Source organism: Accipiter gentilis, chromosome 2, assembly GCF_929443795.1.
Source record: "Accipiter gentilis chromosome 2, bAccGen1.1, whole genome shotgun sequence".
Taxonomy (NCBI): Eukaryota; Metazoa; Chordata; class Aves; order Accipitriformes; family Accipitridae; genus Astur; species Astur gentilis.
Window position 1 is genome coordinate 1,134,680 of NC_064881.1, and position 23,674 is coordinate 1,158,353.

Here is a 23,674-nt window from a genome sequence, read left to right on the forward strand (position 1 = left end):
TATCTTAAAATGCTGCTGTAGTTCAAAATGGATGATTAAAGAGAAACAGGCACAATATGAAATGCTGCCTTCAAAGAATTTTGACTAGTAAGTATAAAACTTCTTACCTGAATGTCGATGTTGTTGAAAGGGCTTATGTCTTTTGTTACAGCATTAGTTTCATTTCCTTTTGGTCCATGGATGTAATAGTGATAGATATGTCTGAAACACATTTTAAATGAAAAATAAATCTCAGAAAGTGAAATTTTAAAATTTCAAAATTTTCAAAAATCTAGATAAACTTGTATTTTTTAAAAAATATAACTGGTTCATTGCATTGTTATAAATCAACTCCACGACAACATGTATATGTGGTACAGAAGATTTACTAAAGGGAGTGACTCTTTTTCACTCTTTTCAACTCTCCTTCATGCACAATCATACTAATACCAATTTTTTGATAAAATACAAAGTGCAAACTAATAAAACTACTGTAATTTGTACTACACTCTGGAGATTAAAAGGATCTAGAGCCAAAAAACTTCCCACATATTGTTTCTGATATCAGCTTTGTACTGATAATCCAATAGTAACAGAAGTGTTTCACAAGCACTATCCTTAAGTTATTTCCAAAAAGTAAAGATACCTCATTTGAATACATGCAGCAGTCATGGATGTGGTCTGCATATTAGAAATAATTTTTCTATTCGTAAACATTATTTTCTAATGGCATTTGTGCTCATTTAAGAAAGTCCAAAAAATCCACACCATCAGATAGATTAATTATTTTCCTAGAGATAGGAAGTTTGAGAAAACTGAGGAATTTAACCGCATTTACTTCAACTTTTCGACAAGCTAGCTAATTCTTCCAACTTCAGATACTGAGTCTTTAAACCTCAGGGTGGTGGTTTGCAGAAAAATGAGATTATGCAAGTCAATGGGACTGAATGTATGAAGGAAGTTAAATGCACCTGCAAATGTTTATAATATCTTTGCTTCTGCCATCTACTGCACTAAATGCACCCCAAGGAGAAATCTTGGTTCCCAAGCAAAAGCTCCTCATGGTCTCATTGCTCAGGAGTTTAGACCAGACTGGTATGTCCAAACTGCTTAGCATTTTGTCTGCATCTCCTCCAGACCTCAAAAGGTGCTCTCATGGCATTAAGACATAATTATTTTTGGGGATCATCTCCCCTCACTCTGCTTCAAAGCATCCAGAATAATGAGGGCTGTGCTGTAGCCCATTAGAGCAGAATGAAACTGGTATTATGCACATGTGGCAAAAGACATGGCAGGATGGTATGAGGGGGTGTTTGAGGGGAAAAAGGCCATTACAGCTGAAATAGTGACACAGGATTGTGTAGTACGGGGAAGGTAAATCTGATTGGTTTTACTGTAATAGCTACAGGGCATACACTTGAATAATTGCACCTCTGTTTCATCTCAAATGGAGGCAGTTCTTTCACTTCAAGAGATAGCTGGAATGAACTAACACACACCTAAGTTTGGGTATTCACCAGAAGAGCACCTAGAAGCTAATGAGGGACCTAATTTATGTAGATGTACCCCTACGTTTTCACAAGGTTAAAAAGGGTTTCAGCCATAAGTTTTTACTTGCAACAGTGAATGATGTTTCATATAATAAGGTGTTATCTAATCCTCATATTAAGTATTATCTATTATTATTAGATTACAGGTAAGACAAAAATAAAATTATTGCTTAAAATCAAGTTCTATGGTTTGCCAGATTTCAAAATTGGGCCATGGCTTCATAGTTCAGTTTACATTCACAGATAGATCCATCCTCTTAACAGATAAGTCCACATGATTCACTGGTATCACAGACTTCCACATCTCTAAACTCTGCAGGGCCACTGATGACACTACTATAGTACTCAGTGGACAGTATCACATATCAGTCTTCCTCTTGAACTGGGATGAAGCAGCAGCTTTTTTTTTTTTTTTTTTTTTAAAAAAAAGCCAAACCACAAATCTAGATATAAAGGTTAGGAGCACAGCTGTGAGAACAGTAATTTATCGAGTTACTAACAATTAGATATCTAATTATTACATTAATAATAACTATTAAACTGAATAGGTTATTGATAATTCAATTGGATAATTACGTATCAATTATCAAGTCACATGGAAATTGATGTTTGTAAACATCTTTGTTTGGATGGGGGGCCCCATTCAGGTGTGCTAGTTTCTGTAAAATTAGTTAGTTAGGAAGACTAATTGTGGCATCAACAAAACACATATCAACAACTTTAACAGGAATAAAGCCAATGACAAAGTACAAAAAGGAAGTAATTCATAATTATCTGACTTTGTTAGTAGTACACTTTTAAATCAAATCTTTTGAATCACAAACTTACGCCAGCTGCCTTGTCCAAAGATGAAAATAGTTTTTCAAGTACTGCATATGATCTGGTTGTACACCTGTAATGACGACTGCTGTGAAACTCTCTTTATCCCTTTCTTCTAATATTAGATTACGAAGAAATCTTTCATCATCACTTGTGATGTGAGTAGAATCAGATGGCTACAAAAAGAGTAAAATAATAAGAGCAAGAATGTAAACTGAATTTCTGATCTCTCATTAGCTTTGAAAAGTATTAAAAAACAGAACAGGAAAAGAGTACAGAACACATGATGCTAAGTATCACAAAGGATTAACGCTTATAATAAAACCTTCCAAATTAAAGTCAACAAACTAAGAATCTGACATCCCTGATCCAGTTTATTTTCAACTCACTTTCATGACAGCATTTGAAGTGTTCAGTCTAGGAATGCATTTAATCATGTTTAATGTGGCACTGTGTGATATCCATGTTCTCATCCATTAAATGGAACTACTGTGTGTACCAGACATAAGTCTTCTTTCAGAAAATCAAGCCAGGAAAAAAAAAATGCTTTTAAATGGATAGGCTGCTTTCTGTAGCAGAAATTGAAGTGGAAGAAACATGCTTTTGCAGCGGAAGGGTGAATCCACAGTTCCAGCTGAAATACCCAGTAGTCTCACAGAAAAAGAAGTTCCTGTCCATAAAGCCCTGATTGTCTTTTCCTGGATGGATGCACTCTACTTTTATGATAGGAGGTTTCTAAGCTGCAGAGAAACACAGCAGTTGATGTCATGTTTCACGCTGGACCAGTGGATAATCCTTTACATTTGGTGCATCCAGAAAAGAAGCTATTTTTAACACAAAGATTGAGATCTTTATAGCAACTGCAAACAATTGGTACAATGGAGAAGATACACTATTCCATGCTGTAGTAAATGCAGCATCATGCCTTGTTTTGCAGGAAAGCAGGCAAAAAGAAAACACATCACAAAGTCGTGAAAGGATACATCTCCTACCTAACCGTAGACAGTGAAACATGGTAGTCAATGGTGTTCTGTTAAGACTTACTTTCCCCAGGGAATCAAAGAGGTCTCTTTAACCAACAAGATAATTTAACCAGTTGTGGGAACTTTCATCAAAAAAGACTGAAATTCTTAAAATGCTTTCTTCTGCCCACAGCATGGCCTCTTTTAAACCTAACAGTCTTGCTGATTTCATCCAAGTAAGGGGCTGCTTCTATGCCAGTAATGAGATCACAGATAATAAAGAAAATCCAGAGTTGCTTGGTCCTCATCTCTGTATGGCTTGACCAATGACCTAGAAGCTGCACACCAATGTTGAACAAGTGCTATCCTGTACAACTTACACAGTGAAAGTACCTCCAAAATGCTGTTCCTAAATTCTTTGGTTGCCTTCCTACTACAGATGACAAACTACCATGGTGCTTTCCCCAACATTCCTAGCATCCATCTCAACTAGAAAAGTAGTATTTACTTGTTGGCAATATTAAATGGTCCAGGGAAGTGACTACAGTAAAGACAGGTGCCTATTATCCATCAACAGAAGATGATTGGCTGGGGTGCCATCAGTGCCATTTCTCTTCAGTGTTCTGGCCTTGTGCTAGAATGTCTTAGGTTTGACATTAATCACATCTTGATTTCTTTGCAGAAGTAACTTCCTTTACCAACTCAATGCCTCAAAGATTCAATTATTCTTCTCACACTGCAGTAATCCATTACAACTTCTATTTCTGCCACAGTATTCTCTTGCTCACCTATGTGCACTGCAGACCATTTTTCAAGACATTAAAGAGACAAATTCACACATTTAATTTCACATCAATATAATGAACTGGCCTGGCTATTTCAGTGATTTGTAAAAACTTCTTAGACCTGAGCTGTCTATCCAGTATCTCCACACTTCACTTCTATTACTTGAGTGCTTCACAGCATCTCTTCCTCTTTGATATTTACAAGTTATTTTTTACCTCTAATAGAACTCTACTTGCAATATTTTTCAACTGCATCAGCTTAACTTTCATTTTATATTATCACCTCAACTTTTCAAACAGTTGATTGTTCCACCTTCTTGAATTCTTTATTAGTATCTATGCATCCTATTCAGCTAGTTTCTTCCAACTAATGTCTGTTAGCTTATTTTCTACTTTTATATCCCCCACACTCCCTTTTTAATATGAAGTGGGGAGAGAAAGCATTTGTGCTCTCTACAATAAACAGATTTTGTCTACTTTTCAGTTTCTATTTCTGTGACTCTATCTTCTCATCTCTATTACAGAGAGATTAAAAATAAAACTTATACATTTTTGATGATTCATTCTTTGTCACAAGTTACTGCCCCAATATTGGCATGTTAAAAACATTATCTACCTCCTGTTCCTCTCACCCATACAAAAGGCCAAGAGCACTAAGATAACCCACAAGATATGGGCTCTAATCAAGGTCTGATTACCTCGTCATACACAGCATCCACTTATGCTCCCATCTGCACCTTTAGCTATATCTTTGCCTTCATCTTCTTGCTCAAAAATGTCCAAAGAAGAGTTCTTTTCAGTCTTCCTCCTTATCTTGCAGCTTTTTGCTTAAGCTTTTCTTCTTCATGAAAACCATCAGGACTGTTCATTTTAGTTTTCAACTAAATAGTTCATTTCTTTTACAAAATTAGTGGAGATTTGTGAATCCACTGGGTTTTGTTTATCTGGCTGGACTGCTCTCCCATAGACAGGTTAGTTGTTCTACATACTTCTACATAAGCACAGTTTGTTTCCCTAATTTATTCCTTACTACTTCAGAGAACGGACATTTTAGTTTGTTTCATACATAATGAAACAATTGATGATCTTAGAAAGGTATTTTTAAATATTTTTCTTAACCTGATATGTTAAACTATATGTAATTTCTGTCCTTTATGGTAAACTGAAAAGATAAAAAAGAATCACATACAAATAAAGCTTTATGATATATAGTGCCTTCATGTTTCCCATTACTTCCTTTTACACTCCGGGGTGCAAATGATTCAATAAGACGAAGATATCCCCAGATTAGTATTACAAGAATATTACATACTGAAATCATGTTAACCTGGGAAAAGCTTTCAAATAAAAAAAGAGAAAGTATTAAGGCTATTTACCTTTCTGTTTCGAATGTACCCACTATATATTGCTTCTTTGTTTTTCTCCTTCTTTTCAAAATCCTCTTTAGAAAGGACAAGTTCATGAACATCCTGAGAATCTGCAGGTTTGCTTATCATCTGATATTATTAAAGAAACGGTATTTAAAATCAAAATAAGATTTAAAATGAACACAACAAAATAGTTTAATACTGTGATTAAAAGCTAGGATAATAATAATAATAATCTGATTATGTAAAAATGTTTTAAAATAATGTTTAAGATTGGTATTTACTTACTCTGGCAGACTGTCCAACGAAGAACACTGCTTGTTTGCCTCCAACTCCAAAATAGGAGATATCACTATTTAGACTACGAGGCACTGGCAAAGGGCGTACATATCCTGAATGATCACTGAGAGTAAAAGTGTGTTTAACAAGTTTTCTCAAGATAAACGTAATTTAAAAAAAGAGAGAAATTTCTGATCTAAACAGCTTGTATTAAATTCTTCCGGCAGTCACATTGTTCAATAATCCTTCACTTTAGACCTATTATAATTGCAACATTAAAACGTATGTGCCTAAAATTCTTGATGTATTCTTTTTAAAAGCATGATGACAGAGTAACTCTTTTCCTAAGTCATCTTATAAGATATTTCTGTCCCTTCTAGCAAACCAAATCTTATTCAGTCATACAATTTGCTTATATTACACTGACATTCAGATGAAAGAGAGGATAATGTTTGGCAGGGAGAATCTGATAGAAAAGAAACTATTACTCTGAAAACTTTCCTCCATTGTTAACTCTGCAACAGGGACATGGTCAACAGGTCTGCGCAATAGGTACTGTGGTATGGGTACTGATACTAACTGTGAAGCTCATGCAAATGAAAATGGCTTACAAAGCAAACCTGATCTTTTTGACATCATCCTTTCAGAGAAATACTATTGATTAAAAATGGGAAATAATGCCAATCAACTATTAAACACAGACTTGGAAAGACTACATATGCCATCAGTAATTAAATTCCATGTCTTTTAAGTCAGCTTTGATGGATGAAGTCTTACGTAGTTTAAGCAAATAGTAGGACAAACGTGTTTTTAAATCATAGCTGTCCCAAATGAAAACAAGGTGTAGATAGTATCCTGCTATAATTTACAGCTGTGCTGCTATTGAATGGTACCAGCTCACAGTTTAAACTTGTAGCTTAAAAATACTACACATTTCTCTGTTACTAAATTAAACTACAGCAATTTTAAAAAGCAGTGAATTTCTTTACAAATTACTAGATGACTCCAAATCACTTCATATGCACTTATCTCCAGTTCTTTGACAGATATTAGTTGTTCTATTTTGACATGCTTCTAATGCAAAAAAGCCCCCTCCTCAGCTATATTATCACTTTCCACTGTCCCATTACTTTTTACACTACTTTCTCATAGGACAAATTAGTTATGACTGAGGCTGGGATCCTCATCTTCACATTTACTGCCCTAGGCTTAAGGTATTTAAAAAGTGATTAAAACTCAAAAACTGTACTTAACTGCTTCTCTAGAATTTCCTACACTAGGGTTAAGTCTGGCTGTGGAGGTTGAAGAGGTCTTGAGAACAGATTCAAAACTGTAAAATGAATTCATATAAACCCACCATAAACCGTCACTTTCTTCTTTAAACGCAAAGCATTTATTTTGCCTAGCCTCCTTCAAAAATTACAGACATCTTCAGGTATAATTTTGCATTACATTGTACACAATTATGATTAAAGAAAAAGTAGCATAACAAACATTGAATACATTGCTTAACACGCTACTGAAAGGCTTTCAGGTATCAGATGAACACACTATAAAAAACCCTCCCCAGAACACAGAATGCCCGTAATTGTACATAGGCAAGTCAAAGACACCTTAGAAAAGGCTGTGAGAATAAAAACATGTTCTCAGAGTTTCATAATATTAGAAAAGCAGTTTTGTGTTATGAAGCTTCTCTGTTTCCTACCTACAAAAATGTCTATTTATATATAATCATGGAATGACAGGTTTTTGCTAAGTGTTGGCATAGAGGTATGTGTTAAAATGATATTCTGTGAACCTTCGCAGAGTCTACTAATTGTTGTAAAAATGATTAAAACTTTCTAACCTCTCGAAGTCACCTTGTCTTGTAAACTTTGACAATCTGTATACAGCCCAGTTATTAAGCTGTTTAGAAGTCATTCCTCTTCCATTATCGATCACAGCAACAGCTGGTTTTCCGTGGGAATCATCAAACAACTGTTTTGGGGAAAAAAAACAACCACAACAACAAAAAAAGGAGCACCAGGGAAAAGAAAAAAAGGATAATGCAAACTATGCCAACTACACCTGAAAAAAAAGTAGAATATTTCTATCTTACCAGTTTTATCTGTATGCTCCGAATACCAGTATTTCGGGATGTAGCTGACAGAGAATTGTCAATCAACTCAGCAAGGGCAAATGCTAAAGAAATTGAAGAAAAATAACCCCATTAAAATCTTGTTCTCAAAAGACAGCACTCAGAAAACAGACACATATTCACAGTAGTTTCTTCTGAGCAATTTAACACATTCCATAAACACAGACAAGAGCTAAGCACTGTCAGAACGATCAAAATTAGATAACATCTTGATTTAAAAAAAAAAAACAAAAACCAAAAAACTTTTGTACATATTTGTACATATACTTTATGATTTGTTTTCTCACTGAACCTCTCATACCTCTGTTGATGGTAAGGACACAATTATTGGAAGTACCTAGGAACAGTGAGGAACTAACAGGTTCCTTACCACAAGACAAACTTGTCCTTTTCCATGATTGGGAATGAATTTGTATGATTCATATGAAAGTCCAAAGTATGTAAAGAACTGACTTTGACTTGTTAAAATATTGAGGGAAGAATGAACTCATTGAAAAAAACTGAATGGAAATGTTGCACAACTTCCAAAATAGAAAGTTATTTGTTTACAAGAACAGAAAGAAAACTGTAAAAATCATTGAAGAATTCAGTGAATGGTTGTATTGGGTCTGTGTGGCGGGGTTTTGGTAGTGGGGGAGGGGGCTGCAGGGCTGGCTCCTGTGAGAAGCTGCTCAAAGCTTCCCTGGCTCCAAGTCAGACCCGACTCTGGCCCAGGCCAAGCCCATCAGCAACGGTGGTAGCACCTCTGGAAGAACAGATTTAAGAAGGGGAACCTGCAGCAGGGGAGGAGATTGGAATGTGAGAGGAACACCTATGCAGACACCCAGGTCAGTGAAGAAGAGGGGGAGAAGGTGCTCCAGGCACTGGAGCAGAGATTCCCCTCCAGCCCATGGGGAAGACCAAGGTGAGGCAGGCTGTCCCCCTGCACGTCCATGGAGGTCCACGGTGGAGCAGATATCCACCTGCAGCCTAGGGAGGAGCCCATGCCAGAGCAGGTAGATGCCTGAAGGAAGCTTTGACCTGTGGGAAGCCGATGCTGGAGCAGGCTCCTGGCAGGACCTGTGGACCCATGGAGAGAGGAGCCCACACTGGAGCAGGTTTTCTCGCAGGACTTGTGACCCTGTGGGGGACCCACACTAGAACAGTCTGTGCTTGAAGGACTGCAGCCCATGGAAGGGACCCACCCCGGAGCAGTTTGTGAACTGCAGCCCTTGGGAAGGACCCACGTTGGAGAAGTTTATGGAGGACTGCCTCCCATTGGAGGGACCCCACACTGGAGCAGGGGAAGAGTGTGAGGAGTCCTGCCCCTGAGGAGGGTGAAGTGGCAGAGACAACTTGTGATGAGCTGACCCCAGCCCCCATTCCCCGTCCTCCTGTGCCACCAAGGGGAGGAGATAGAGAAAATCAGGAGTGGAGCTGTGCCCGGGAAGGAGGGAGGGGTTTTAAGATTTTTTTATTTGATTGGTAACAAATTAAATTGATTGTGGTCCGTCCGGTGTGTCCTCCCCCCCCACCCCCTGGTCAAGTCTGGGTTTTGCCCATAACCATAACTGGTGAGTGATCCCTCCCTGTCCTTGTCTCAACCCACAAGCTTTTTGTTATATTTTCTCCACCACGGAGGGGGGAGGAGCAAGCAAGCAGCCTCATGGTGCTTTGTTGCCAACTGGGCCTAAACTATGACAATGGTAAATACAACCAAAGTTCTGTCAGATATGTGGCAATACGCAGCAGAAATAGCCAGCCAAACTACTTGCACAAGTCTGTTTTTTCTAAACATTAACACTTGGAACCCTTGCCTAATTCAAGTTGGAATACCTAACTTTAGTGAAAAATTGCATTTAATTAAGGACTGCAGCATCAACCTGAAAAAAATACATCAAGTTAAGATTAATTCACTCCAATTGGTCAGCCCTAGTTAACAGACATTTTCATTCAGTCTCTCTGATAAGGAAGTTTTATTCCCTACAATTTGCAAGGTTCTTCAGAAGGCTACAGTGCAAATTACACTGGCCATACACTTCAGACATGCAAAAGAAATCCCTTGAGTATTAGTATCATACAGCAACACTGAAGCATTTTGCATTTTCCTTCAAGTTGTTTCTGAAGTATAAAAAGTTCTCGGTTTCTCTGCAACTTTCTTCACTGCTAACAGGAGTTGAGCATCAGTTATGTGATCCATACTTATTATTCCATATCAAATAATGAAGGCCCTTCATCAACACGTGAAACTGGTTAGGCATGCCCTTAGAGTTGTTGTAAATGAGGAGCCTCAGCTGCAGTACACTTACCCATGTTCAAAATTGTTATTTGCTCTAATAGTCAGTTTTAGTACATAATAAACAAAAGTAGACAGTTTAATATAGCTGTTTAGCAAATTTTAATTACTGCTGTGTTGCAGAATTTCACAAATTACCTCACTAGGGTCTCAAAGAGTGAGAATTAGTAACATTAGAAAAAAGATACCAGTAACGTCATTACAGAAGTGGATCTGAAAGTTATTCTGTTTGTAGTCTTGATCATTATTGTCTCTTTAGGACTGAAGAGTTATGACCAGAAGTAGTACCAGAACATTTGGACTACTTTAAAGGCCTTTGTGGGAGTAATATGAACACACGCAGTACACTCGGAGCAAGAATCCTCCTTTCCCTGTGTCTCCTATTGCAGAGTACTGCCAAGATCAAGAATTGACTTAAATATATATGAAAAGTTTCTCACAAAAACCTGAAGCTTGTTCACTCTCTTTTAGAGAGAATAATGATTTAAAGCACCCTAGCAAGCTGCTTTAGCAATAACATGACAGGGGAAAATGTAGGAAAAAATTTACTTTTCCCTTAGTAGTAAACTTCACTTTACTACTAAAAAAACCCAACAGACTTCAAAAAGACAACATTGAGATCCCATATTTAAATCACTTCTCTGACTCATAAATAAATATGCCTCAGGCTCTTGGGCAACAGTATGCAAGGAGAGAAAACAGCAAAAGTACGTTGATGATACTGCCAGATGGATCCAAACAAAAGTTCAACCTGTTTTTAAACTACAGCAAGTTGTCAAGAAACTCTGTTATCTAGGCCCACAGACACTGACAGGCATGATCACAGTCTTCTTCTCTCCTGTGGATATACTTACTTCCTGTTTCAACACTTCTGAACACAAATAAATCTGTCAAAGATGCTGCTATATTTTACATTCAAACCACTTTGTAAAATGCAGTATTTTTATATGTGGATGGCAGATTTGACCTTTATACAAAATCTCTGGATAACACAAGAGGTTATCATTGGAGTTATGTACAGGGAAATGATCATTATATGAGGCAACAGAAGTGGAAAATGTCTTTCATGAAGAAAAAGAAGGAAAAGGAAAAGAAATTGTGTGTGAGGAACTAAAGGAAAACTGAACATACATATGCATTATCTATTTTTCATCTCATATTATTATTCTGAAGCCCGCTGAGAGAATGAAAAATGGGTTTTCCGACCAAGCGAATGCTCAGCATTTCATGGGAGATGAGCTGTAGCTACAACTTACATGAACACTTCCAGTAAGTGCAGTATTGAATGACTTCATATTCATAAAGATCTTACAAGATGTAACAGTTCCTTCTGACAAACGAACTGTTTGATTGCAGTGCTGTTTATTACCATGAAAACAAAGTGAGAGTTGGATTATTATGCACATACTGGGGAATTCCTCCAATGTAGAATAGTAATAGTCCTCAGTGTGTATTAATTTTATTTCTTGATTTAATAATTTAAATGTTGCTTTCAAAAAACTAACAAACCAAAACAGCAACACTGAAACCAAAACTCTTTAAAAATGTATTTCTAACTGAAAACTTGTTTAAACATTTGTATTCTTGACATAAGAAGCCATAAAAACAGAAGGAACTTCAAGTCCTATTGTAGAACTTGATGACCATGCAATATCTTGCATTTAACACACAAACCTGTTTGTTTAAATGCTATCATAAGTAAAGCTAAATGGATGACACTTGACTCTTTGACACTAAAATACTTTTTCTTCTGAGATTTTTTTAAAAAAAACAAACAATAGGGATTGGCAGTTTTGATAAAGAGCTGCAGAAAAATGAATACAAGAAACCATAGACTACATATAACTCTTCAAAGCTTAACAGTTCTAATACAAGGTGGTTATAGTAACAATAACTATACAACAGAGGACTAGATTTCTCCATTTTTCTACCCTTCATCTCTCAGTTCTTGCAGTATAGGCCCTTGCTTCCAATTTCCAGTTCTCATCATCTTCTTGTCCCACAAGTTTTATTGTGGTAATATTAACTAAATATTATGAACTCCTTTCTAGCAATGTTATATGTATTTAAAAGGGAAACATGAATGTATAGTAGCAAAATCCCTTGGTTTTACAGCTGAACATCAAATAACCAAAGGTTCTGTGTCCACACTGTTGCACTCAACACCTCACATCATCTTCACATGCCACAGAATTATCAATTTTCTTTTGTTCATTGTTTTTCTGTCTCAGTGTATGGGCTACATGTGTTTTGATATTGTTTCCTACTTATACCCTCATGCTCAAGTACTGTTTTTTAAAAAAATTAAAAAAAATTTTAAAATTCTTTTTAAAAAAATAATTAAAAAAAAGTCATTCAATGTGGTTGCTAAAGGTTCGCTCCTTCAAATCAAGGCTGAACTGCTCTACAGTTTCAGGAATGTACTATGGTTTGACTGCCAGAAGTGCTCATTTGAATCTCATCAAATTCTGTGACTGAAAGAATGGAAATGCTTCCAGTTAACATTAATCTAGCAATGAGAACAACATTTCCAACTGCAACTTTTGAAATACTATGCATGTACCTAAAAAAACCCCCTATTGTCACACTTTTTTCCTATGAGTCAGCATTAATGTCTGTAAACTAAATAATTCATAGAATTGTAGAACAATCCAGGTCGAAAGATCATCTGGTCCAACCTTTTAAGGGAAAGGGAGCCTAGATGAGATTATCTAAGCACCCTGTCCAATTGCATCTTGAAAACCTCCACCGATGGGGACTCTACCACATCCCTGGATATGTTGTTCCAATGAATGATTGTTCTCACTGTAAAAAATGTCTTTCTTGCATCAAGATGAAACCTCTCCCAGGTGCAACCTGTACCCATTGCCCCTTGTCTTCTGCACGTGAAAAGAGGGCCTCCATTCTCTTGGTAGCTGCCCTGTAAGTACTGGAATACTGTGATGAGATGTCCCCTGAGCCTTCTCCAGGAAAAAAAGACCTAACTCCTTCAGTCTTTCTTCACAAGGCAGGTTCTTCAACCCTTTGATCATTTTGTGGTCCTCCATTAGACCCTCTCCAGTCTGTCCACAACTTTTTTGACCTGGGGACCAGAACTGGACACAGCACTCCAGGCATGGCTTGACCAGTGCTAAGTGGGATGATCACATCTCTATCTCTGATAGCAACACCCCTGCAGAAGCAGCCCAGGATCTGCTTTGCCTTTGTTTCTGCAGTGGTGTTCTCCTGACTCACGTTCAGTTTGGTGTCCACCAGGACCCCCAGGTCCCTTTCAGCAAGACCCAAGCCTGTACTGGGCTCTTTGGTTATGTCATCCCAGGTGCAAGACTTTGTACTTGTCTTTGATAAACTTCATACAGTTCTTGCTTGTCCACTCTTCCTGCCTGTTCAGGTCTTTTTGCAAGATGGCTCTCCCTTCTGATGCAGTTGCATCACTATTCAGTTTAGCATCATCAGCGACACTGACAAAAGTCACAACAAAGAAGTATCTCATCCTACTGCTTTTGTTCTTTTTTTCTCTTGCAGCCTCCACCATATATGGAAAAACACAGCTTTTAACAAATAACTTCAGAGTCCCTTGAGCCCAAGATAAGAATGGAAGAAGAAACAGTAGAAACCATTTGCCAATTAAAAAAACCAAAAATCTGACAGATTTTTGTTAAAATTAGCAGAAAAGTCAAGCAGCTAGAGATCAGAGTAGCCTAAGATAAGATGCTAACCAACTACCCCAGCATGGCTTCAGCATCCGTAACATGCACCTCCCAGTAAGACACAGTGCATTTCACCGAAACACGACATAGGAGCTAAGGGTACAATTTTACAGTGTTTCATTTTCAGCAGAAAGAACTACCACTGTTCAGCTTGAAGATCTATCACTGCAGCACAAATACAATGATGAGGTATGATATCTGCCAGCTTCATACAGTTATATTCTCAAATGAACTGCCCCACTGCTGACAACTCTTTGCTATGCAATCAACAATTTTACTGTCATGAAGAGTAGAGGGAAGAAAAAAACCTTGACATATAAAGAAAAGGAAAATGTAGGTTTGACACACACAACCCACCCTGATCCATCTACCAATCCTTATTGATCTATACCTTCGCAGCTTTCCCTCTTTTACTTTAAACCCTTTTGGTACTTTGTTCCTGTGTTACTAAGTTCTTGCCCTTGGTGAGCATTCTTAATAGTTGCCCTGGATGGTTCACAACAGCTGGTTGATCTCCAAGGACTACCTCCTCAAAGAATAAGAGTAGTTCAATCCACTGTACAGAAACTAAAGTAAGTGTGGCAAAAGGCCAGAACTGATAAGACTACTGACCAAGTTCAAATGCTGATTGGAAGTATGCATAAGGTTAAAGAGGGGATGGGGAACCAAGCAGGAATACAGAGACACTGACAAAGTGTCAAACAGCCAGTCAAGGGAAGTGATTCTCCCCCTCTATCCAGTCCCTGTGAGACTGCATTCTGAGTACTGTGCCTAGCTTGAGGCTTCTCTGAAAAAGACACTGAAATACTCAAGTGAGTCTAGAGGACTCCTCCAGATAATCAGAGGGCTTGAGCACCAGACATGCAAGGAGAGGCTGCTGAGAGGACTGGGATTGTTCAGACTTAAGAAAAGGCTAAGGGAAACCTTATTGCTGTCTTGTTGCTAGGAGGGTGCAAAGATGAAGCCAGACTCTTCTCGGGTGTACAGTGGTAGAACAGGAAGCAACGGATGAAAGTTGGACCATGGAAAATTAATTAGACAAAGATGTATTTATTTTATAATCAAATACTGGAACAGGCTGCCACTACAGGTTGGGGAATTTCTACTCTTTGAAGATACTCAAAACTCAACTGGTCTTGCCCAGTCACCTAATCTAATTGACTTTGCTTTGAGCAGGGGTTAGATGACATGACCTCCAGAGATCCCTTCTGACCTAAATTATTCTAGGATGCCATGTAATAGTTCCACATGCCCAAGATCACCCAACATTTCCCTGAAAAGTCCCTGGATGGTTACTGCAGGTAATGATTACCATACAGTGTCATTCATTTTCAACAGTGTCAGGTTCACCCATCAATTCAGTGTCACAAGGAAGTAAAATAGTAATTAGCCTTCCTTTACAAAAGTCTTGAGCTGAGCTACAGAAGCAGAAGCATCAAGCTCTACTTAAGAAACTATACATAGATATGGAATGCTTCGGCTAGTTTGCACTGCTGTACCTCAGTTTTATTCATTTTGTTCAAAAAGTAAACACAAAAGCTTTAAGTAGAACAGAATATACATGCCTGGAAAAATGGACTCCCGAGATCCATGACTGGTATAGAAAACGTGAACAAGAGATGATAGAATCCTAGAATGGTTTAGGTCAGAAGGCATGTTCAAAGAGCATGTAGTTCCAAGCCCCCTGCCATGGGCAGGGATGTCTTCAACCAGATCAGGTTGCTCAAAGCCCCATCCAACCTGACCTTGAACACTTCCAATGATGGGGCATCCACAACTTCTCTGGGCAACCTGTTCCAGTTCTCACCACCCTTATAGTAAAGAATTTCTTCCTTATGTCCAATCTAAATCTACCCTCTTTCAGTTTAAAACTCTTACCCCATATCCTGTTACTACAGGCCCTGGTAAAATGTGTCTCTCCATCTTTCTTATAAGCCCCTTTAGATACTGAAAGGCTGCAGCCTCCCCAGAGCCTTGCCTTCTCCAGGCTGAAAAACCCCAACTCTCTCAGCCTTTCTTCATATCACAGGTGTTCCAGCCCTCTGATCATTTTCATGGCTGTTGTGGTTTAACCCCAGCCAGCAACTAAGTACCACACAGCTGCTCACTCACTTCCCCCATCCAGTGGGATGGGGGAGGAAATCGGGGAAAAAAAGTAAAACTCCTGGGTTGAGATAAGAACGGTTTAATAGAACAGAAAAGAAGAAACTACAATGATAATGATAACACTAATCAAATGAAAACAGTAGTAATAAAAGGATTGGAATGTACAAATGATGCGCAGGGCAATAGCTCACCACCCGCCGACCGACACCCCGCCAGTCCCCGAGCAGCGATTCCCTGCCCCCCCCCCCACTTCCCAGTTCCTAAACTAGATGGGACGTCACATGGTATGGAATACACTGTTGGCCAGTTTGGGTCAGGTGCCTTGGTTGTGTCCTGTGCCAACTTCTTGTGCCCTGGCTGGCCATGAGAAGCTGAAAAATCCTTGACTGTAGTCTAAACAATACTGAGCAACAACTGAAAACATCAGTGTTATCAACATTCTTCGCATGCTGAACTCAAAACATAGCACTGTACCAGCTACTAGGAAGACAGTTAGCTCTATCCCAGCTGAAACCAGGACAATGGCCCTCTTCTGGACTTGCTCTAACAGGTCCGTATCTGTCTTGTGCTGGGGCCCCAGAGCTGGAGGCAGTACTCCAGCTGGGGTCTCACAAGAACAGAGTAGTGTGGGAGAATCACCTCCCTCAACTTGCTGGCCACACTACTTCTTACACAGCCCAGGATACAATTGGGTTTCTGGGCTGCAAGTGCACATTGTCAGCTCATGTCTAATTTTTGATTGACCAGTACCGCCATGTCCTTGTCTGCAGGACTACTCTTAACCCATTCAGCCCCCAGTCTGTATTGATATTGGGGATTGCTCTGACCCAGGTGCATGACCTTGCACTTGGCCTTGTTGAGTCTTATGAGGTTCACATGGGCCCGCTTCTCAAGACTGTGAAGGTCCCTCTAGTTGGCATCACTTCCTTCATGTATCAACCACACCACTCAGCTTGGTGTCATCTGCAAACTTGCTGAGGGTGCTCTCAATCCCACTATGTCATTAATAAAAATATTGAAAAGTACTGGTTCCAATACAGACCCCTAAGGGACACCACTTGTTACTGATCTCCATTTGGACATTGAGCCTTTGACTGCAAATCTTTAGATGCAGCCATCCAGCCAATTTCTTACCCATCAAAGAGTTCATCCATCAAACCCATATCTCTCCAATTTAGCTACAAGGATGTTGTGCGGGACCATATCAAAGGCCTTACAGAAAGAAGGTAGATGGCATCAGATGTTCTTCCCTTATCCACCAACACAGTCACTCCATTGTAGAAGGCCAATGGATTAGTCAGGCACGATCTGCCCTTGGTGAAACCATGTTGGCTGTCTCTAATCACCTCCTTGTCATCCATATGCTTTGATATAGCTTCCAGGAGGATGCTGCATGACCTTACGGAGCACTGTGGTGAGGCCGAGTGGTCCATAGTTCCCAGAGTTCTCCTTTTTAAGAGTGAGTGTGATGTTTGCCTTTTTCCAGCCACTGGAGACTTAGTGACTACAACTGCCAGTTCCCTCCAGACCCTGGGATGCACCTCATTGGGTCCCATGGACTTGTACATTCAGGTTTCTCAGATGGTCTTGAACCCGATCTTCTCCTACAATGAATGGGACTTCATTTCCTCAGTCCCTGCCTTTAGATTCAGACTTAAGAGATGTGGGAAGAACAATTGCCAGTGAAAACAGGCAAAAAAATTGTTTTGTACTTCAGTCTTCTCCATGTCAGTTGTCACTAGATCCCCTGCTTTTATTTATTGGGGGGGGACACAATTTCTTTTCTCTTCCTTTCCTAATGTACCCATAGAAACCCTGATTATTATTCTTCACATCCTTTAGCAAATTCAGCTCCAGCTGTGCCTTAGCTTTGCTGATCCCACCCCTACATTCCCAGGAAACATCCCTATATTATTCCCAGGATGCATGCCCCTGCTTCCACTGCTTACGCATTTCCCTCTTGTGTTTTAGTTTGACCAGAAGATCCTGACTCAGCCATGCTAGTCTCCTGCCTTCCTTGCCTGACATCTTGCATATGGGAATCAATAGTTCTTGTGCTCTTAAGAAAAAAAGTCTTTAAATAGCTGCCAGCTGTCTTCTACTCCTTTATCCCTGAGGGCTGTTTCCCAGGGTGTCCCATCCACCACTCCCTTAAACAACTGAAAGTTTGCTTTCCTAAGGTTTAGAGTCCCAACTATGCTTTTCACCTAGCCTATATCCCTCAAGATCATGAATTCCACCAGGGCATGATCACTACAGTCCAGGCAACTACCAGTCTTGACTTTCCAATGCGTTCCTCTGCTTTAGTGAGCAACAGGTCCACTAATGTATCTCCTCTGGTTAGGCTTTCTATCACCTAGATTAGGAAGTTATCCTCAAGAGTCTCCTTGACTGCTTGTAGCTTGCTGTGCTGCTTTTCCAGCGGATGTCGGGGTGATTGAAGACCCCTAACACGATCAGGGCCTGCAAGCATGATGCTTCCTGTAGTTGAAGTAAGAATGCTTCATTGACATCCTCCCCTTGAACAGGTGGCCTGTAGTAAACACAAACCACAATGTTTCCTTTGTTGGCTTGGTCTCTAATTTTCAGGGATAAGCTCTCAACTTGTACACTGCTGTTTTTAAAAAACACAGCTCTGTGCAGTCAATCCATTTTGGTTTTTTATAGCGAGGGCAACCCCTCCACCTTTCCTTTCTTGCCTGTCCCTCCCGAACAGTTTATAGCCATCAACTGTAGCACTCCAATCATGTGAGTCATCCCATTAAGTTTCAGTGACAGCAATCAGATCATAGCTTTCCAGCTGTATAGCGGCTTCCAGCTCCTCCTGTTTGTTATCCATGCTGCGTGCATTGGTATAGAGACACTTTAGCTGGACTGCTGACTGTCTCACCTTTTTGGTGGAACCTTTTTGGAGGGTTGGTGTCATTCCTTACTACTCCAGTAGGTGTGCTCATCCACCCCAGTCCTTGCGAGTACGCTGTTGTCACGGCTTTGCACCCCAGCCCCCAAGTTTGTTAGTTTAAAGCATGATTCACCAAGTCAGCCAATTTGCCAGCAATGCTTTATGATATCTCCCAGCATTCGAAGTATGGTCAACAGGTGAAAAAAATGGTAACTAGCTCAACATGTACAAAAAGGCAGGACACTTCACATCACATGCAGTTAAGCTGGGGACTCAATACCACAAAACATTGTGAATACTAAAGATGTTATGAGGGTTCATAAAGTAACTGGACAAGTTCATGGAAAAGAGCGGTCCACAGACATGAACTCAAAAGTCCGCAAATCAATTTTGTTGCATCTTTGCATGGCCTTTCTGTTTTCCTAGTATTTCTCAGGTATCTAACACTTGCTTCTGGTGGGAAAAAAGCATAGACCTAGACAGAATGCTTTGTGTGGTCTAATACAGCAATCCCTGTGCACAGAGATACACATATAGCTGACCACAATCTTAGTGCACTTTGAGCACAGTTTCTCCAAACCTGAACCAAAACAGTGTCTTTGGCAGGGCAGGGAAAAAACGAAGTGCAGAAAGAGGAAGGGGACAAAAGGAGACTGGTACTTAAAAATACAGTTGCTATTTATAGACATTGTTGAGATTGTTATGAAACAGAAATCGCTGGGGGGATGGTATAATGCTCGAGTCTTGATGTTTGCATTTTTTTCTGTACAATTGTGAGCCTGCTGTACCTACAATGTACATATAAAGTAATTATAGCCACAGACAATTTTCAGAGAAGCTGTAAACAGAATTTTTTTTTTTTCAATAAAACAATAGGAAATACTGGTTACATATTTAATATATTGGTTAGATAAAAACTAAAGCAGCACCTTTTTAAAGAAATACTTGCTCCTGTTGGTAAGTTAAGCCCTGTAGAAGCACAGATGGGAGAGCAGACAGTAGCTCATACAAAAACTGTTCCCCAGTTTCAAACACAAAGTCTATTGTGAGTACAGGAGACAAAAACCTGATAACACAAATGCTGACCTGTCTGAATGACAACCACAAGTTTATTAGCAAGACTAAACTCATTTTACTTCTAAAATATTCAAACTTCTTTAAGAAGTATTTGAGGAGGTAACTCTGTAAATCCAGATTCTTACATGGCCATTTTGAGTAATTTTTAAATGAAAAATTTGTATGAAGAACATTGTTAATCTTCTTTTACAGTTAAGACTGTATTTTTTCACCAACTAACTAAAAGTTAAACTGCTCATAACCACATTATATTCATATAAACATCATTTACACAAGATTATTTTGGCAAGTACTTACGCAAAGGATTTTGCCCTTCGCTGGCATAGTACTCATACATGCCACTTTTGACAAGAGTATCGTAGTGGGGCAGGAAGTCAATTCGCTCCTTTGTTGCCGAAAGCAGCATTTGATCAACTGACTGTAGCAGATACAAAGTCACTCCATCTTGAACAAGTTCGCCTGCAGTGAAGATTTAATATAAAGTATATTGAAGAGCACTGCACCAGGCAACTTCTGCTCTCAAAACCAGTACAGGTTTAGCCTCAGGTAACACCTGTATTTTCTTAGGCATTGACTGCTCTGCATCCTAGCAACAACACTTAATTTAAAAATCTTTTCACACTTCCAAGCTTTCTCAGGTGCAAGTTTTCTCAGGTGATAGCTATTTACATGCCATTTTTTCTTATCATTAACAGAATTTGTGATGGAAGGTAAAAAATTACGTTGTAACACTGTCCATCATAGTAACAAGTAGTTGTTAAAAACTTGTTTGTGAAAGTCAATTTTGTAACAATTCTTGGCAAACTATTACAGGATTTGTACTTCCAGTTAATTATTGCATGTCAGAGTATAAACAATCATCATGTGGTATTTACAATCAATATAAAAAATAGCTGTATTTATTTTGCCATCTGAGATACTTACTGAAGTTGTCTTCTGTAATTTCTTTCCTGTTTGTTGTGGTGATAACAAAGTTTTCATCAGTAGCTATGCCAAACGCCTAGAAAAATTGGAGGTTAATCAGTTATGATAACTAAGTACACCATAAAGTGTTCAGATAAATAAAAAAAGCAGTCTTTCTACTCACTTTGCCACAAACTACTGAGAGGTGACCCAATATTTTTCCCGTATTAACTCAGAACACAGTTTAATTTCAGAATTTCATTTGCTTTCTCAACTTCGCCAAAACTGTCTGTACTAGAGTAGCTTGGTTTTTTACCTGCTTAAAATATGTTCTAATGAGCAACAGGAATTTTAAGGAGGAGGAACTGTCTTACAGGTAATCACCTTGAGGGCTAAGGAACTGAACAGCTCTACTTCAGACTGTGCAACTACAACAGCAATAGTCATGATCTAGAGGGTGTCCTACATTTAATTGCACTCTTCTGAGACATTAAACCACCCAACTATTTCTTAATGTTGGATACACATTAAAGTCTTTGTTCTTCAATTATACCATACATTTTAAAAAAATAATTAAGATTTCTTTTAGAAAATTCTTTACCATTAAAACACTGAAGTATATTCTTCTGAACCTAAATAATCTTTGCCACTTTGCTGCCTCCAACTTTTAAATACGTTTCTGTAGCTTTGGACTTTTTATCCTGCTTTCTACATACATTTATATGTCTCTACATCTGCCCTAATTTTTGCACCCTGACGTCCGACACTAATCTCTTTCTCAAAATAATAAACAAAATATCTGTATTTTCTCCTGACTTTCCAGGTCTTTGAAACACAAGTAAATATCAACTCTGGTCTTGTTTAATTCCATCAACCCTTTCAGTCCTGCAGTCATGACTCTGACAGGTGTTTTCTACACTTTTAGCCAGATTCTTCCCTGAAGCTCTTGCACTCCCTGTAGCAGCTTGTCCTCATCATTTCCCGTACCTCTTCCTTTCCATCCCTGGTACTCAGACTCACAAAAATATTTTTAGAACACTGCTTAAGGCTTTATTAGAAGTCTGCTTTCCATCTTTCAGTTACCTTCTCCCTGGTTGTGACTCTGTTAAAGATACGGTTAGTATCTATCAGCAAAATTAGCAAAATTGTCAAATTTCTCATAGCACTGGTGCAAGCGAAATAAATGGAGATGACATAAAGAGACTGATGTTCAGACTTAAAGAGTCTGGAGTAATTATTACTTTTTAACTCTCTATGTTCAGATCACTTCAATTTAACCTCTCATGTCACACAAATTTCAACATGGCAAACCTGTGCAGGAAAAAAAAAGAAATTCCTCAGAGCAAGGAAAATAAGCAATAAAAAAACCATGGATACTGTATAACTAACCATTGTGCCATTTGAGGTTAATATAGAATAACTGAACTGGAGAGTTTTACATTTGAAAGCACAGATAAGCATCTTTTCCCTCCAGCTATAATTACAGCTTCCCTGTTTTCTGTACTTCCCACAAGCTCTCCTGCTCTCAAAACCTTGTGAAGAGTGCAGCATTTACTTTAAGGCAGCAAGAAGTTAGGATGAGTTAGTGCATGCACAAGACAGCAGCCTGCTAACTGAGCAGGCACAGCCTCCTCCTTCTGGTCCTCTCCTCTGCTCCCTGGGTGAGCCTCAACTAAGCCAACTGCAACAACCTCGCAGGCAGAGCAACACCTGCATTTCCTGGGTGAGCCCAGCACTACTGTATCTACTGGCAGCAGGTCCTTTCCACTTTGCTCCAAACGGCTGTCATTTCAAGATAAAGCTACTAGGCAGGTTCATGTACCAAGTCTGGCAGTCCTAACTGCAGATAAGTCATTTTTCTTGTCTGTGCCAGAATTTAAGAGGCTGCATCCTCTATAAACTTTGGCCAACTTAGAAAGTGTCTCAGTTTGAAAGCTTCACTTGTATATAAGACCTATTTGTTTTACCTCCTCCTTCCCTCTGTTGCACACTCTTAGTTATCCCAGTCCCTGCCACTTCCCATTATGCCAGTTAGCAGTGAGGTGGTTGCACAGTTGTCCCATTATGTGGATGTGGTCTTCAGGAAGACGAGCTGGTCATCCCTGAATAAAAGTGAGCCTACTAGGTAATTTACTTGAACAGTTGATGAGGTTTCATTTGATTCTGATAAACAACGTTTGGTGAAATGTTTCATTTCTCACTACAATTCTCGCATGTAAGAGACATCATGATATCTTTTGTTGACTTGACATAAAGTTTGGGTTTCACTGCTGAGCCCCTTTCAGCCTAGTATTGTGCCCTTTTTCAAATAAGCACTGAAGATGCACCGAATTCTTGACTTCAGAAGGTTCACATGACAACCTAGCAGTACTTTCAGATTACAGATCTGTTGCTTCTTCTGAAAATTCTCCAGATACACAATCACGATCTAGCTTTTGATGTCATTAAAATCTTGAAGACTACAATAGAATCACTATACTCAAATGCCTCTGCGCCTTCACAATGAAAGCATGTTTGGAGGTTATTGTGTTAAAACAGCTAAGCAGAAAGCTTTTATTTTTTTTGGAGACAAAAGAAAAGATTTTTGGGAAAAAACAGAGACAAGCTACAAATTAATCCACAATCTAGGAGAAAAAAAAATTTAATGTTCTCTAAAAAGAGAGGTAGATATGTGAAAAGACAAGGATTCCTAAACTATTGGTTACATATGATCACTACATGCAAATGTCAAAACGTTAGAAAGATGAACAGTTATATGCATACAAAAGAGAAAAAAGCCACCTAAAACCTAAAAAGTAGAGAAGATTATATCAATAAACCAAA

At 38.9% G+C, this 23,674-nt stretch overlaps 1 protein-coding gene across 7 annotated transcripts in view; it reads right to left on the bottom strand.

Annotated features, from left to right (window-relative positions):
• SMCHD1 (structural maintenance of chromosomes flexible hinge domain containing 1) overlaps positions 1–23,674 on the bottom strand; it is a 106,601-nt gene that overhangs the window by 73,803 nt on the left and 9,124 nt on the right. For all 7 annotated transcript variants that reach the window (XR_007508292.1, XR_007508291.1, XR_007508289.1 and 4 more), the window contains 8 exons: positions 20,873–20,948; positions 20,246–20,407; positions 7,840–7,922; positions 7,588–7,718; positions 5,751–5,865; positions 5,472–5,591; positions 2,358–2,524; positions 108–201 (listed from right to left, as the gene is read on the bottom strand). Coding sequence is in view for 3 of the 7 variants with exons in the window: in XM_049818413.1 (XP_049674370.1) it covers positions 108–201; positions 2,358–2,524; positions 5,472–5,591; positions 5,751–5,865; positions 7,588–7,718; positions 7,840–7,922; positions 20,246–20,407; positions 20,873–20,948 (948 nt within the window). In the remaining 4 variants the exon portion in view is untranslated. The remainder of the gene's footprint in view (positions 1–107; positions 202–2,357; positions 2,525–5,471; positions 5,592–5,750; positions 5,866–7,587; positions 7,719–7,839; positions 7,923–20,245; positions 20,408–20,872; positions 20,949–23,674) is intronic.